Source organism: Grammomys surdaster, unplaced genomic scaffold (assembly GCF_004785775.1).
Source record: "Grammomys surdaster isolate TR1022 unplaced genomic scaffold, NIH_TR_1.0 126036, whole genome shotgun sequence".
NCBI lineage: Eukaryota > Metazoa > Chordata > Mammalia > Rodentia > Muridae > Grammomys > Grammomys surdaster.
This window is the reverse complement of record NW_021620849.1, coordinates 3395294-3409752: the sequence shown is the minus strand read 5'-3', so window position 1 is coordinate 3409752 and position 14459 is coordinate 3395294. Positions and strand designations below refer to the sequence as shown.

The 14459-nt window shown below is 46.6% G+C and overlaps 1 protein-coding gene across 2 annotated transcripts in view; it reads right to left on the bottom strand.

The window, feature by feature from the left end:
- Positions 1–4248: 4248 nt before the first annotated feature.
- The window catches only part of Znf592 (zinc finger protein 592), a 51235-nt gene continuing 41024 nt past the window's right edge, over positions 4249–14459 (bottom strand). For both annotated transcript variants that reach the window (XM_028754809.1, XM_028754808.1), the window contains 6 exons: positions 11618–11794; positions 11180–11339; positions 10797–11084; positions 10469–10581; positions 9969–10104; positions 4249–8100 (listed from right to left, as the gene is read on the bottom strand). In XM_028754809.1, coding sequence (XP_028610642.1) covers positions 7579–8100; positions 9969–10104; positions 10469–10581; positions 10797–11084; positions 11180–11339; positions 11618–11794 — 1396 coding nt within the window. In that variant the 3' untranslated portion in view covers positions 4249–7578. The remainder of the gene's footprint in view (positions 8101–9968; positions 10105–10468; positions 10582–10796; positions 11085–11179; positions 11340–11617; positions 11795–14459) is intronic.

Below are 14459 nucleotides of genomic sequence, written 5' to 3'. Positions count from 1 at the left end.
TCTTTCTTTCTTTCTTTCTTTCTTTCTTTCTTTCTTTCTTTCTTTCTTTCTTTCTTTCTTTCTCTCTTTCTTTTCTTCCTTCCTTCCTTCCTTCCTTCCTTCCTTCCTTTCTTTCTTTTTTTCTTTCTTTCTTTCTTTCCTTTCTTTTGACAGTGTCTTACTAAGCTAGACAGGCTACCTTTGAACTCATTCTTGGGCCTGGCAGGCTTTGAACTTTCCATCCTCCTGCCTCAGCCCCTGAGCAGCTGGGATTGCAGGCCTGTGCCACTGGGCCATATCACAGTACTCTCAAATGCTTGTCTGATCTCTCTCCAAGAGCTTAGGTAGCCCTCAGCTCAGGCAGCTGAGCCTCCGTTCCAAGAGGGTGGAGCCTCTGGGTCCTGCCCTTGTGGGATGAGCTAGCCAGTCTGGCATGTTCCTATCCAGGGACTGGAGATGTGGCCACAGGTGTGTTGGAGCGAGTGGACACTAATTGAAAGATTACTACTAACAAGAAGCCACTCTGATTCTAGTGTGAGTGCAAGGGATCCCCAAAGCAGGGCTACCCAGCTAGGTGTTCTCTCTAGCCTACATGCTCTATTGAACTCCACACTGCCACACGTCCAGGCACTTTCCAGAAGAAAGAGTACCCGGTGTCACACGGCAGCAGTTAGTTAAGCCCAGAAAACTAACTCATCTTCAACTGAGCGTAGAAAAGCCTCTCAACCTTGACTTCTCCTTTTAGGGCAAACTATCAAGTCTTCCTTTTTGCACCCCCTCCCCCCCCATTATACTGAGGACTGAATTCGGGGCAAGTGGGGTACCACTAAGCTGTATCTGCAGCCTTTCCCTTCATTCTCATTTTGAGATAGAGACTTCTCATTCCTCTAAGTTACCCAAGCTGGTCTAGAGCTTGACCTGCCTTCCCTCAGGCCCCTGGGCACCAGGATTACAGGCTTGTGCTACCAAGCCCTTTCCAAAGCAATCTTTAATGGCCTTAGCTCTCTGTCTCCTAAACATCTCATTCTTGTGAAATTTTGAATGCCTCTCAGTGACAACTGCTACCATTTCTGCCTACACAAGTGACGCCACTAACAAATCCAGCCACCACCTGTCCCATCTGCCGCCTACTCCATTATCAACCCCACCCCATCCACCAATGTTAGGGGTTGAACACAGAACCTCCAGGCAAATGTCCCACCACTGAGCCACACACCCAACCCTAGCACAGCTTCCAGCCCAGGCAGGGCTTGAGTGTGCAGCCCTCTTCCCCGCTGTGGTCTGGACCAGCAGGCCTGGCCTTCTACAGCTTTCTTTCACTTCCATCATTTCCTCACAGGTTTTGAGACAGAGTCTTACCTATACAGCTATAGCTGGCCCAGAACTCACTCTGTAGACCAGGCTGGCTCAAAACTCAGAGAGATCTTGCTTCTGCCTCTGCCTCTCCTCCCAAGTACTGGAACTACAACACTTGCATGTGACACCATACCTGACACACACACACACACACTTTCTCTCTCTCTCTCTCTGTCTCTGTCTCTCTCTTCTTTCCTCTTCTCTTCTCCTTCTCCTTCTTCCTCTCTCTTTCTTTTGAATCACTACAGGCTGGCCTCCACTCACTGTGTAGAGACACATGACCACGAACTCCTGATCTTCTTGCCTCTGCCTCTCTGGTGCTGTGATTAAAAGTGTATGACACCTAGCTTTGGCTGTATTTTAAAAATCATATCCAAAAGCCTCTTCAGTGCTAGCCTAGGAACGAACTGTGAAATACCCTCAGGCAGAGCTTCTTAGGTAGTGGCATGCCTTTAATACTAGCGCTCAGGAGGTAGAGGCTAGAGGATCTCCGTGAGTTCAAAGCTATCCTGGTCTACAGAGTGAGCTCCACAACAGCCAGGAACACAGAGAGACTTAGTCTCAACACACACACACACACACACACACACACACACACACACACACACAGCCATGCCGTCTCAGAGAATGGAGGTAAAGGTAATGAATGGGCTGGACTTTAGGTCAGTACATCAGGACAATGGCTATGTATGTGATGGCACTGTGACCCTTGAACTTAGTGATATTCCAGGTCTATAGTTACTTGAGCACTTAATGAGATGGTGCTCCTCCCAGTTGGAATTGGCATAGATGACTTTATTTCTTTTTTTTCTTTTTTCTTTTTCTTTTGGTTTTTCGAGACAGGGTTTCTCTGTGAAGCCCTGGCTGTCCTGGAACTCACTCTGTAGACCAGGCTAGCCTCGAACTCTCAAACTCAGAAATCTGCCTGCCTCTGCCTCCCAAGTGCTGGGATTAAAGGCGTGCGCCACCACCACCCAGGATGACTTTATTTCTATGACCCATTTCTCACATAGTCAATAATATATGTATTGGTTTGTAGTATTCTTGCACCTAACACAATTTAAATTTGAAAATTAAAAAATAATTACAGGGGTGTGGTGGCTTATAGCTGTCATTTTGGTAGTTGGAAGCCTGAGGCAGATGAACCCTCATGAGTTTAAGGCCAGCCTGGACTATAGAATGAATTCCAGGCGAGCCTATGGTATAGACTAAAACAATCTTTATACACATACACACACACACACATTATATATGTATATATGTGTGTGTATATATATATATATGTATATGTATACACACACACACACACACACACACACACACACACACATATATATATATATATATATATATATATATATATATATATATATATTAGTTTTTATTTTTTTAAAGACAGAGCTCAAGGATGGCCTCAAACTCACTATGGAGCCCAGGCTGCCATGAAAATGATCTTCCTGTATCTTCCTCCCAAGGATTGTGGTGTGTACCATTCTTCCCAGCTTCATCAAAGCACATTTAAAGGCCAATACACTATACAATGAACTAGTTCAAGAATTCATCTGGATGCGGGTCCCTAAAGTGCTGAGATGACAGGATTTAAAGATGCCCAAGAATTATCAATAGGCAGAAAGCCCAATTTGGGAAGAAGGCTCAAGAAAAGGCAAAAGTAACAGAAAAGAACCCAGTATGTAAAAGCAAAAACCCTGATACAGATTGAAATATAAATTAATGTACTTGCAGGGAAAGATCTTTTCCATTTTGAATAGATCTTAGCCAAAAAGTAAATGAATAAGTAAGAAAGAAAATTCCGTAAGAATTCTTGTTTTTGAGACACTCTTTCCTACTTGGGCATAAACGTCAGTGGAATGAGTATGATTAAGCTGTTTAAGATACCCCAAAACACAAAGCAATCCCATCATCTGGAGAGGAGAACCTGAGACCCAATGACTGTCCAACAACAGGGATCAAGAACTGGTGTTTCTGCGAGGGATTTTTGTATATTTTTGAAGACAGGGTTACTATGTGTGGCCTTGGTTGTCTTGGAACTAACTCTGTGAACCAGACTGACCTCAAGAGCTGCCTGCCTCTGCTGGGACTAAAGGGGTGGGCCACCACCGCCCGACTGCATTTCTGATTTTTAATTATTTGCTTTCTCCATTTTCTTACACTGCTCCTGAGATCACCCAAGAAAAATTAGAAAGTGTGTGTGGTGGTACGTGCCTGTATATAACATAACATTATTCAGGAAGCGGAGGTGGGATTCAGGGCTAACTTGGGCTACAAAACAAGACTGTCCTCATAAAAGAAAACAAAACAAAAAAAGGACTGGGAGGCAGCTCAGTGATGGAGTACTTGTCTAGTATGCTCAATATCCTAGGGCATTCATCGCCATGACCATAATTATACCATAAATACAATTATGAATATACCAAAGAACTGGAAGGTGGTAGAAAACTGATTAACTGCCTTGCTAAAAGGGTGGGGTTATAAATATGTGCTTTACATTCCTCTATTAGTGCTTTGTCATTTTACAATAAAAAGGCATTTTAAACAGGGACCTGGGGAAAAAGTCATGTTATTCGGGAGTCATGCCCCAAGGCACTCTGTGTTCCCTGCCGAAGCCGCAGTCTGTGTTGATGAAGGTGAGTGGCAGTCTCGGAGAAAACAAAGGGCATATTCTAGAATCTAGAACGTCAGCCCTGAGAGCTCTGGCCTATATTACTAACTGAGTCCAATTATTCACACACGCACACATTCACACACGCTCATGCACACACCTGGACGCAAATCACCGCTGGATGCGAAAACCTGAAGCTTTTAAAGCGTTATACTGACCCAGTGTCTTAAGTTTTGAGACAGCCTCTGTAACACTATGTAAGTGGGAAAAAAAGCAAGCCTCAGAACATGACGTATAGAATGCTACTGTTTGTATTAAAAATAGATATATAAATATACATATTTATAAACTCATAAATGCATAGAATTGCTCTGAAAGGGTACACAAGATAGAGATAACAATGAGGAACTCTGGCGAGGGCACTGGAAGCTAACCTCCACCAAGAACTTTACTTTTTATTGTATGTTTATTTGTACTGTTGAATGCCTTATGTGGTCGAATGTATATGTATCTATTTTTCCAAACCAAAAAAAAGGTTCTTTTTTTTTTTTAAACTTCCTGGGGTTGAATGTACAATGAGATACAGGACAAAAGTTCCTCAGACTGGGGCAAGGCAAAATGTGGAAATTCTAGGGTGGGCCACAACACAACCATTAAATTTTTAAAACCCAGACTGTTTACATAAGAGGCAAATTCTTTACAACAGTTAGTTCACGGTAATTCAGCATATCATTTTACAGAGACAAAGCAGTTAAAGAGTAAATACTAGTCATTTGTCAAGCCTCAGGGTAGCCGTATGGTAGTTTCTAGAGGGTAGCAAATCTAATCTAGCTTGGTCAAGAGAGCATCCGCTGCAGGGAAAATATCTGTTACAGCAAGCATCCTCAGATGACAAACAGTGCACTAAAAAACTGTCATGAGCAATCAGGTGATACCGACTCTGAGGGAACCCTGTGTTCCCCAGAAGTTAGGTAACCTCTTTTAGAGAATGCTCCAGAAATGATGGGTTTTCAGATGGAAACTAAACCCCAGTGAGAGCCAACGTCAGGGACACCGAATGTGCAAACACAGGGCCCTCCCTGGGGTGACAAGGCACTGGAGGATCTGACATTAAGGGGCACCCTGCCTTTTTGGAAACTAGAAGGGTGGGCTTTGGATGGCTCCACACTGCTGACAGGCTGGCAGCAGCCAGAGTAGCCCTGTCACTAAGGCAGCACAGGTTTGACTCAGCACCATCATCACAGGTAGCTCAACATATCTGTCATTTAATCTAAGGCCGTTTTTTTTGCCTCTGTAAAATAGAAGGGTAGCTGAGATCCTTGTGAGGATTAAGTGAAAGTCTCTGGTAATAGTTAAACAAGATGCTGGACATGAGCAGGGCTGGAAATGCAATCTTTATCATCATTGAATAATGGATAAGCAAACTGGCCAATTCCTAACTGAAGCCCACATCCAGTGAGATGTGCCCCATCTCACTGTGTCTCCAGGTCCACAAGTGAAGAAACCCCCATCCACATGGTAGTCAGGCATCTGAGTGCTTGCTCATGACCTCAGAAAAGCCTTGAAGGAGCTAGATGGGGATTTCTAGTTCTGCTTTGAATGAGAGGAGCCCGTGGCGATGAGGGATGCTAGGAACTGGTTAAAGACAGCAAGAACTCAGCCCATGGCCCAGGCTTCCCATAGCAGGTCCTATTCTACTTCTCCAAGAGGCTGGATCTGCTACGAGGACAGCTGCTCCACCCTTAGCTTCTCCACCTTCTTTGTTCCAGCTCCCATGGTTTCTGAGTGGGAAGAAAAACAGCCACACAGCTCAAAGTCCTCTGTTCGCCTCCTTAAGAACCTGTTCTCATGAGTGATCTGGGGTACAGAGGCTCCCAACACTGGGGAGAGTAGCAGGAGGTGAAGGACTGACGGGATCTGAAGAGAAAGCAGGGTATGTGAAGGAATTGGGACCCGCTCAGTAGGGTTCGCTTCCCTTCACTGCCAGCTGGGGAAGCAGGGAAGTGGAGGCCTTGCCAGAAAGAATGCTCATTAAGATGGTGTGTGCAGCAGAGCCTCTCTGGAACTGAGGCAAGCGCTAACTTTTCCCACTGCCATTAGCCTTTCACTAAAAGTTTGGCATTTGATAGAGCAAGAAAAAAAATGTCTTCAATTGTGAAAAGGTCATGCATATTTATCCAACTTGATTCCTAATTGGTATTCATGCCTCCCTTGAAAGATGAAGCCTAGGAACTCAGCCAGCACCCCTTCCCTGTGCTACAAGGCCTAGCCCAGGCCTGTTGGGTCCAAGAACACCTTCCCACAACTTGTCCCTTGAGCTTGGACAGGACTAAATTCATCTAATCCCAATTCTACCGAGTCTGGATTTGCTGTGGCAATAGCAGTCTCTGAACGGTGTATGAATGTCACAGAATTCCTTCTCTTCATCCCTCACCAAGAATCTCTTGGGTTGAAAACCCTTTGATGGAAAGATGCCCAGAAATATCAATAGACCTTAAAGCTAATGCTGCTCCAAGGCCAGAGTCCTTGGAGGTGGGTCTTGACCAGTACTGACACCTCCATCACTACCCTGCTCCTTTAGAATTCTCCAGAGAACCAAGATTATGTAAAAGACTCCTGGTTTCCCAAGCACAAGCTCCAGAACCTAGAGCTCCCATGGGCAGCAGGAAATGCTGTTTTCTTTCAGATGGGGTAGTCAGGGCTGTCTGGGAAGTCTCAGGTGGAGCAGGGAAGGGCTAGCTCACCAGAAGAGGAATACAAGAGCCTACCTGCATGGTAAGATTTTTTTATTGAAATATAGTCTGAGCAACAAGAGTGTGGCTGAGAGGAGGAGGGGCTGGCCTGCCTGAGGCAGCAGCATCTCTAATGGCACAGGAACAAAAATACAAATACCCCAGTGTCTGTGTGCCCCACACCCCACCTGTCAGGGATTGCAGGACAGCAGTAGAAGGAAGACCCACCACAACCCCAAAGAGGATCTGGCTCTTGGCACCTGCCTGCCTTGGCCATACTTCATGCTTCTCTCAGGTCCAAACAGGAGTGTACTGCCATACCTCCCACCCACAGAGACATGATCAGAGTGACAGGTGAAGTCCTCAGGATGCTTCTAGGGGGAAAGAATCAGAGAAAGAAGACAGGAAGGAAAGGGTGAGCAAGGGACCTCATCAAGCCAGGCTGGGCAGAGTTCCCAGAGGAATGGCCAGCACTCTTCATTCCCTTCCTTCTTGGGCTCTGAAGGCAGGAAGGAGAGCTCTGAGGTGTCTCCAGATGAATACGGCAGGTAGGGAGCCCAGAGCACAGCTACTGAGGGCTTGTAAGCTGAGTTAACAGCATTGGGGCTGCACTACCTAAGTACCCTGGGGCTGGAAGGGCATGGATGAGAACTGGGGTATCAAGAAGCAGCATTAAGCCATAAATAACAGAAGCAAATTCAGAGCTGTGAGGAATTCTGGATGACCCCACATTTTCTGGGGCTGGGGGACATCCAGAGCCCACAACTCAGAATCGACACTGCTCCAGAGCACAGTGGCCACACAAACACTGGGGCAGAGCTTTTTATTTCCCACAGTCTGCACAGCAGGTGGAGGGTGCCATAGCCCGACTGATGGCTACAAAGCCTCTGGTCACACCTGAGGAGATACTGCATGGCTGTTCTGGTCCTGAGAGGCCTGTGGTTGATTCTGAGGGTCTTGGGCACTGTCTTCATCCACAGCTAGGTCTCGTGACCTCCTTGGTTCTAGGTCAGCCACCAAAGGCTCACTGGCACAGTCTTCCAGTCCATTCTCTCCAGTCTTCAAGGCCAACTCCTCTCCAGAGCATGCCTCTGAGTCTGTGGCTTCCACCTTCACCTCCACAATTTCTTCTCCCCCCTCTTCCTGGTCTCTCACTTTGTGGACTATGAACAGGTGGCGGTTGAGGGAGCTGGCAGATGTGTAGCACAGGCCACAGAGGGGACACTGGGCTGTGGAGCTGTCCACTTGGTGCTGAGGTATGTGGCTCTGGAACTCAAGCTCCGAGTCTGTGGCGAAGGTGCACTTTGCACACTGAAACAGGGGCTTGTGCCTTTTGGTGGAGGAAACAGCCGCACCATTACTAGTGTCTGGAGCATCTGCCATTCTGCTGACAGGTCTTTTCAGATGGTTCACCTGAAAAAAAAAAAGTGTGAGAAGAGATGAGGCCAAGCTCACATGCACCTTCTGCTCATTAAGTGCCATGGAACTCAGGCGGAGGTCAGAAGACAACTTTTGGGGAGTCATTTTTTCTCCCTCCACTGTGGGTTCTAGGGACAGATTTATTCATTTTCTTTCATGTGCGTTTTACCTGCGCGTATGTATGTACACCATGTGCATACTTGGTGCCTGAGAAAGTCAGAAGAGGGTATTGGGTTCTCTGGAACTGCATTTATGGGTAGTTCTGAACCACCACATGGGTGCTGGGAATCTAATTTGAGTCTTCTCACAGTCACAAGAAGAGTTCTTAACTTCTGAGGCATCTCTGCAGCCCCAGTCCTTTATTTTTAGTGTTGTGTACAGATGCCTAACAGGAAGGTAAAGAGTCCTGCCTAGCCCACTTCTCAGGTCTGTTAGTCACAGAATGGATTACCTGCTATGCTTAGTGTTTGTCAGCTTGACACAAGCCAGGGTCATCCGAGTAGAGGGAACCTCACAATTAGAAATGCCTCCTTCAGACTGACCTATAGACAAGTCTACAGGGCATTTTCTTAGACTGATATTAGATTAGATTTCATTAGACTTGACATGGAAAGGCCCAGCTTACTGTGGGTGGTGTTACCCCTGTGTAGGTATTTCTGGACTATATTAGAAAGCAGGCTTAGCAAGACATAGAGAGCAAGCCAATGAGCACTGCTCCTCCATGCTCTCTGCTTCAGTTCCTGCCCTCGGGTTCCTCCCTTGAATTTTGGCCCCGGGTTTCCCTCCATGATGGACTATAAACTGTAAGCTGCAATAAAGTCTTCCCTCTCCAAATAGTTTTTGCCCATAGTCTTTATCATCCCAATAAGAGAGTAAACTAGGAATCCTGGGTTTTATGATTCCTCCAAGAAACATCTCATGCATGCTTAAAAAAATACAAGCAAGCTGTAAACAATTGCACGTCACTGCTTATATGCACTTCTCTCACTCTGCACTTTTGTACGTAATAATGTACGCTGGAACTTGTCCCCATGTGAACAAACACAGAAGCGTCTTTCTTCTAGTGGCAGCACACTAACTGTGGGCTGACAGTATCCTCCAGCAGACACCTAAGTTTCCTCTTTGTCACTGAATACACCGCAATGCCTAAGGCCTAAGGCTCTCTAAGCAAAAAGTCCTAGAGCAGAGCTGCTATGTCAAAGGGCATGCACAGCACTGAAGGAAAGGGAGGTTGTACATGTTCTCATGTATTGGTGCTGACCAAAAAAAGAAATGAAAGAAAGTGATACTCTACCTACTCTGTGTGCAAAGGCTTCTGCTAGCTAGCACCATTCCCTTAATAGCCAAAAGTTTCAGGACAGCCTATGGCCTCCAGGTAGCTCTCAGACCCACTCAGAGCACTTGGCCCTGTGCCATGATGTGGGAAGATTCTGCAGCACAGGGACCATCAGGCTGTTCTAGAAGCTCACCGGGATCGGGAAAGGAGCATGCAACAGGAACAAGGGAAGGAAGCAAGCAAGGGGCTGGCAGAGAGGGTTCTAGATGGGAGTCTTCCCACAGCTAGTGCAGCAGGGAAGTAATAATCCTTCCCTGACAAGGTAGCTCTGCCTGACTGACTCATTGGATTTTGAGGAAGCAGAAGTCAGGTAACAGCAGCAAAAGACTGATGGATTTCCCCATGGATCTTTGTTCTTGTTTCTTTATATTCAGTGCCCTAATGGGACACATAAAAATTGTGATCACATTGTTACTCTGCTTGCTCCATGGTCACAAATATTACTGGGCTCTTGAAGCCCTTCTAACACCTTCCCAATCCCAGGCCTCACTGAGCAACAAGTCCACAGCAGTGATCCCACACTCACCTGAGGGGACTGTCCACCTGGATGTCTGACTTTGGACGTCTGGCTCAAATCAGGGTTTCTGATACCGTGCATAAGGCTGATGTGGCTCTCCAGGAGGGAGGGCCGAGGAAAGCTGGGGCTATCCTCGGTGCAGTACCTGCAAGAGCATGTTTGAGGAGGTAGGTGAAACTCCAGGTTCCCCCAGTGTTCCTCACAAATAACAGGACTGAAAGCTACATGAACAGACAGAGCACTGTCATCTGTCACAGCCCCATCTCTACTCTCAGATATCAGGCCCCAGTGAGAAAATCCAGGGGTGGAAATTGAGGAGAATCAAGAGCTTCCAGCCCTGGAAGCCAGCTCCTGGTTCACCCGATTTCTCACTTGGCTGGTGTTTTCCTACAAGGAACTCGTTATTCCCTTGCTTTAGGCCCCTGATCTCACAGCACAGAGGAGCCCCAGTGAAGTCACAGACAAAGCTTTTTGAATTTCAGGCTTTTCCCCGCCCCTTCCAGACTCACCCACAAGTGTAGACCTTCTTTACTGTGTCATGGTTGTTGCGAATGTGTTTGCGCAGGCTGCTGGGGTTGTGAAAAGACTGTTCACACTGCCGGCATGGGTACCGCTTCAGTGTCTAAGGGAAGAGTAAACAAGCCCCAAAACATCAGAATCCTAAGTCTGTTTTAAATGATATGACCTGATAAGACATGCTGAAGACCTTAAGATCTGTAGTTCCCAGCCTTCCCAAAGCACAGGAAGCTGAGAGCTTAGTCACACAAGAGGACCCTCATCTCACAGGACAAAGCCCAAGAACCCCAGTGCTGCACAGTGGCATGTGGCTGCACTTACCCGACCGTGGCTCTTTTTCATGTGGGACACGTAGCTCTCTCGATCAGGAACCCATTCCTGGCACTCCTGGCAGGTCCAACCAGTGCTCCTCATCCGGGGCCTTGCTTCGGCCCTGCGGTGAGCTTCTGGCCGGCCCCAACGGCCAGCAGTCAAGGAGCTGCCTCTAGCGGTTACATGTGTAGCTGGGGGCTCAGAGGGAGCTCGAGAACCAGGGCGGCTAGAAGATGTGTCTGTTGAAGACTGGAGGCTTGACAGCTCCTCCACATTCCGGGGAACACCGTGGGTATTCTGGGGATTGGGAGAGGGATTACTGACTGGGCAAGGGAAACAATGCAGAGTCACCCCCGAGCCCGAGGCGCATCGCTGCTTCCCAGGGGCCTCACCTTGACATGCCGCATTAGCTCTGGCTTCTGCAGGAACAGGAGTGGGCACTCGGGGCACTTGAAGACACCCGCCTGCGTCTTGCTGACATTCTGGTAAAAATGCTGTTGAATGTGCCTCTTCTTATTGAAGACCATTTCACAGGAGCACTTATAAATGAGCCTGACAAAACAAGCCCCGGAGGTGTGAGGTAACCAGGGCTCTGCTGGCAGAATCAAACAGACCCTCTCCCCTGTCTCTGCTCTCTCTGAACCAGAGTGAGGATTGGGGATCCACTAGCCTGAGCCAGCGTTCATCTTTTCCTGCCTTGGGATGTCCTCAGGAGATTCCACATAGCTCTCCATAGCATCAGCTCCCCAGCCCATCTTTGTACCACCCTTACAGCATCCAGGCCACCCTCTCTGCCCCACAGGACCTACTGGTCCTGCAGCTGCACTCACTGGGAGGGTTTGTGGGGCTGGGTGGGGTGTTGGGTGGTACTGTGGTCCATCGTACTACTGGCAGTCTTGAAGGCCATGGGGCAGAATGCACATTTGTGGAAAACCTGGCAGTGTCGCTCCTGGATGTGACTTTTCAGCAAGGCCAAAGTCAGGTGGATGACACCACAGTGGATGCACCTGGACAACAAAGGTGAGAGTGTGTTAGATTTAGGCTTGATGCTGGAAGAGGGGGATGGCACTCAAGAAGAGAGCCACCTCAGGGCTCTTCTCCCTCATTCCAGCCCATAGGCTGCAGCCTCTACATATACATCCTAATATTGTGCTTGCTACTATCTGCACAAAGTGAATGCACAAGACTCCTCGAGCCCAAGGTCATATCTGGTAGAGAAGGAGAGATAATCCTCACCCCACCCCCCCACCCACCCAGACTGGCCATCCTATAAACCAAACCTCTGAGCCTCCTGAGAGAAGCTGATAGGAAAAGAGAGGAAGAAGGCTATCAACTGGAAGGATGACAACACAGAAGTACAAGGGGAATTTCAAAGGAAAGTTGTAGAAAGCCTTTCCCTTCCTGTGTGCTACCACTAAGAAATTAGGGATGGCTCCCTAACCAGTGCAACAAGGGTATGATACCCACTGCAGTGACCACTGCAGTCAGTCAACCCTGAGAGACCAGGAAGTACTCTCAACAGCACTAGGAACCGCTGTGAGCAAGAACTGCTCTGTAGCTGCAATGTAACGTGGATGCCGCTTTCTACTGATTGATTGATTGTTTTTTGAGGCAGGGTTTCTCTGGGTAGCTCTAGGTGTGAAAGCTGCTAAGTTTTAAATTAATGAAATTATATTACAAATCTAGTTCCATGCCAGTAAGAGGTCTCAGCAGGTCTAGGTTCTTGCTGCCAACTCTTGACCTGAGTTCGATTCTCAGAACCCAAATGGCAGGGAACTACCAACTCCCAAAAGTTGTACACAGGCCTCCACATACATATACCATGCATGCAAGAACATACACACAAAGTAGTTAACTTCTGGCACACAGAAGTATTTCCCTCCTATAGCCACATTTTAAAAAAGAAAGAAGACAGTTTTATAATTATATGTTGTAAAAATGTAAATTTTTAAAAGAAATAAGTATATATTATTTAACTTTTTCTATTATCAGCAATAAGAAAACAATATACTATTTAAATAGTATAATTTTGCTTTCTTTCTTTTTTGTTTGTTTGTTTGTTTTTGAGACAGGGTTTCTCTGTGTAGCCCTGGCTGTCCTGGAACTCACTCTGTAGACCAGGCTAGCCTCGAACTCTCAAACTCAGAAATCCACCTGCCTCTGCCTCCCAAGTGCTGGGATTAAAGGCGTGCGCCACCAACACCCAGCTTTTTTTAATTTTTTAAAATTTGTTTTATTTATAAATACTTTGTAGCTATCTTTAGACACATCAGAAGAGGGCACTGGATCCTATTACAGATGGTTGTGAGCCACCATGAGGTTGCTGGGAATTGAACTCAGGACCTCTGGAAGAGCAGTCAGTGCTCTTAACTGCTGAGCCATCTCTCTAGCCCATAATTTTGGTTTCTTATGACATCACTAACCACATTCCAATTTTTTTTTTTTTTTAAAAGGACAGATTGTGGGTTGGAGAAATGGCTCAGTGGTTAAGAGCACCGACTGCTCTTCAGGAGGTCATGAGTTCAAATCCCAGCAACCACATGGTGGCTCACAACCATCTGTAATGACATCTGATGCCCTCATATGGGTTTCTGAAGACAGCAACAGTGTATGGGCCCAGAGCAAGGAGTAGGGGCAGAGCAAGAAGGAGAAGAGAAGGGGGAAGGGGGGAGAAAAAAAAAGGGAAAAAAAAGATAGATTGTTTTAAAATTCTTTTTTCTTTTTTTAAGATTTATTTTTATTTATTTATTTAATTTTTATTTCAGACACACCAGAAGAGGGCATAGGATCCCATTACAGATGGTTGTGAGCCATCATGTGGTTGTTGGGAATTGAACTCAGGTCCTCTCTGGAAGTGCAGTCAGTGCTCTTAACCACTGAGCCATCTCTCCAGCCCTGTTTTAAAATTCTACAACATTTGTGGAAGAGAGGGCAGAAAGATTGAAACATGGCTAGAGAAATGACTCAGCACTTAAGAGCACTGGCTGTTTTTCCAAAGGACTGGGTTTGATCCCCCAACACCCACATGATGGCTAACAACCATCTATAACTCTAGTTCCATGAGATTTGACACTCTCCTCTGGTCTCTGTGGATACCAGGCTTACACATGGTTCATAAACATACATGCACACAAACACCCATAATAAACAAATTTTAAAAGAGAGAATCTAAGAGTTGAAAACTAGGGAAAGGGGCTGTGAAATGCCATCTTCTGAGCAAGACACAGCCACTGCCATCAGAAACTTATAGCATCAGGCATTGATAGTTGGGTCAGCATAAAAACGGGCTCCTCTATACAGGCATGGAGGGTGGAGTGGTGGTGGGGAGGGCATGGTCCTCATTGCTGAACCATTGGCTACTGAGAAATTCAGGGAGAAAGGAAGTCACTGCCTTCAGCTGGGTACTGGTGATTTTACCAGACAGAACTCATGGGCAGTTCCATTGCGATGCTCACACAGATGACCCTGGTTAAACTAAATAGGTCACAGGATGAAACCAAGTCAGGTGAATCTGGAAAAGTGACTTGGAAGGATGGGGTATGGAGGCTGACAAGAAATAGGAGAAAAGGCGCACACCTTTGATCCCAACGCTTTGGCAGAGGCAGGCGGATCTCTGAGTTTGAGGCCAGCCTGGTCTACAGAGTGAGTTCTAGAAAAAAAGAAAAGAAAAAA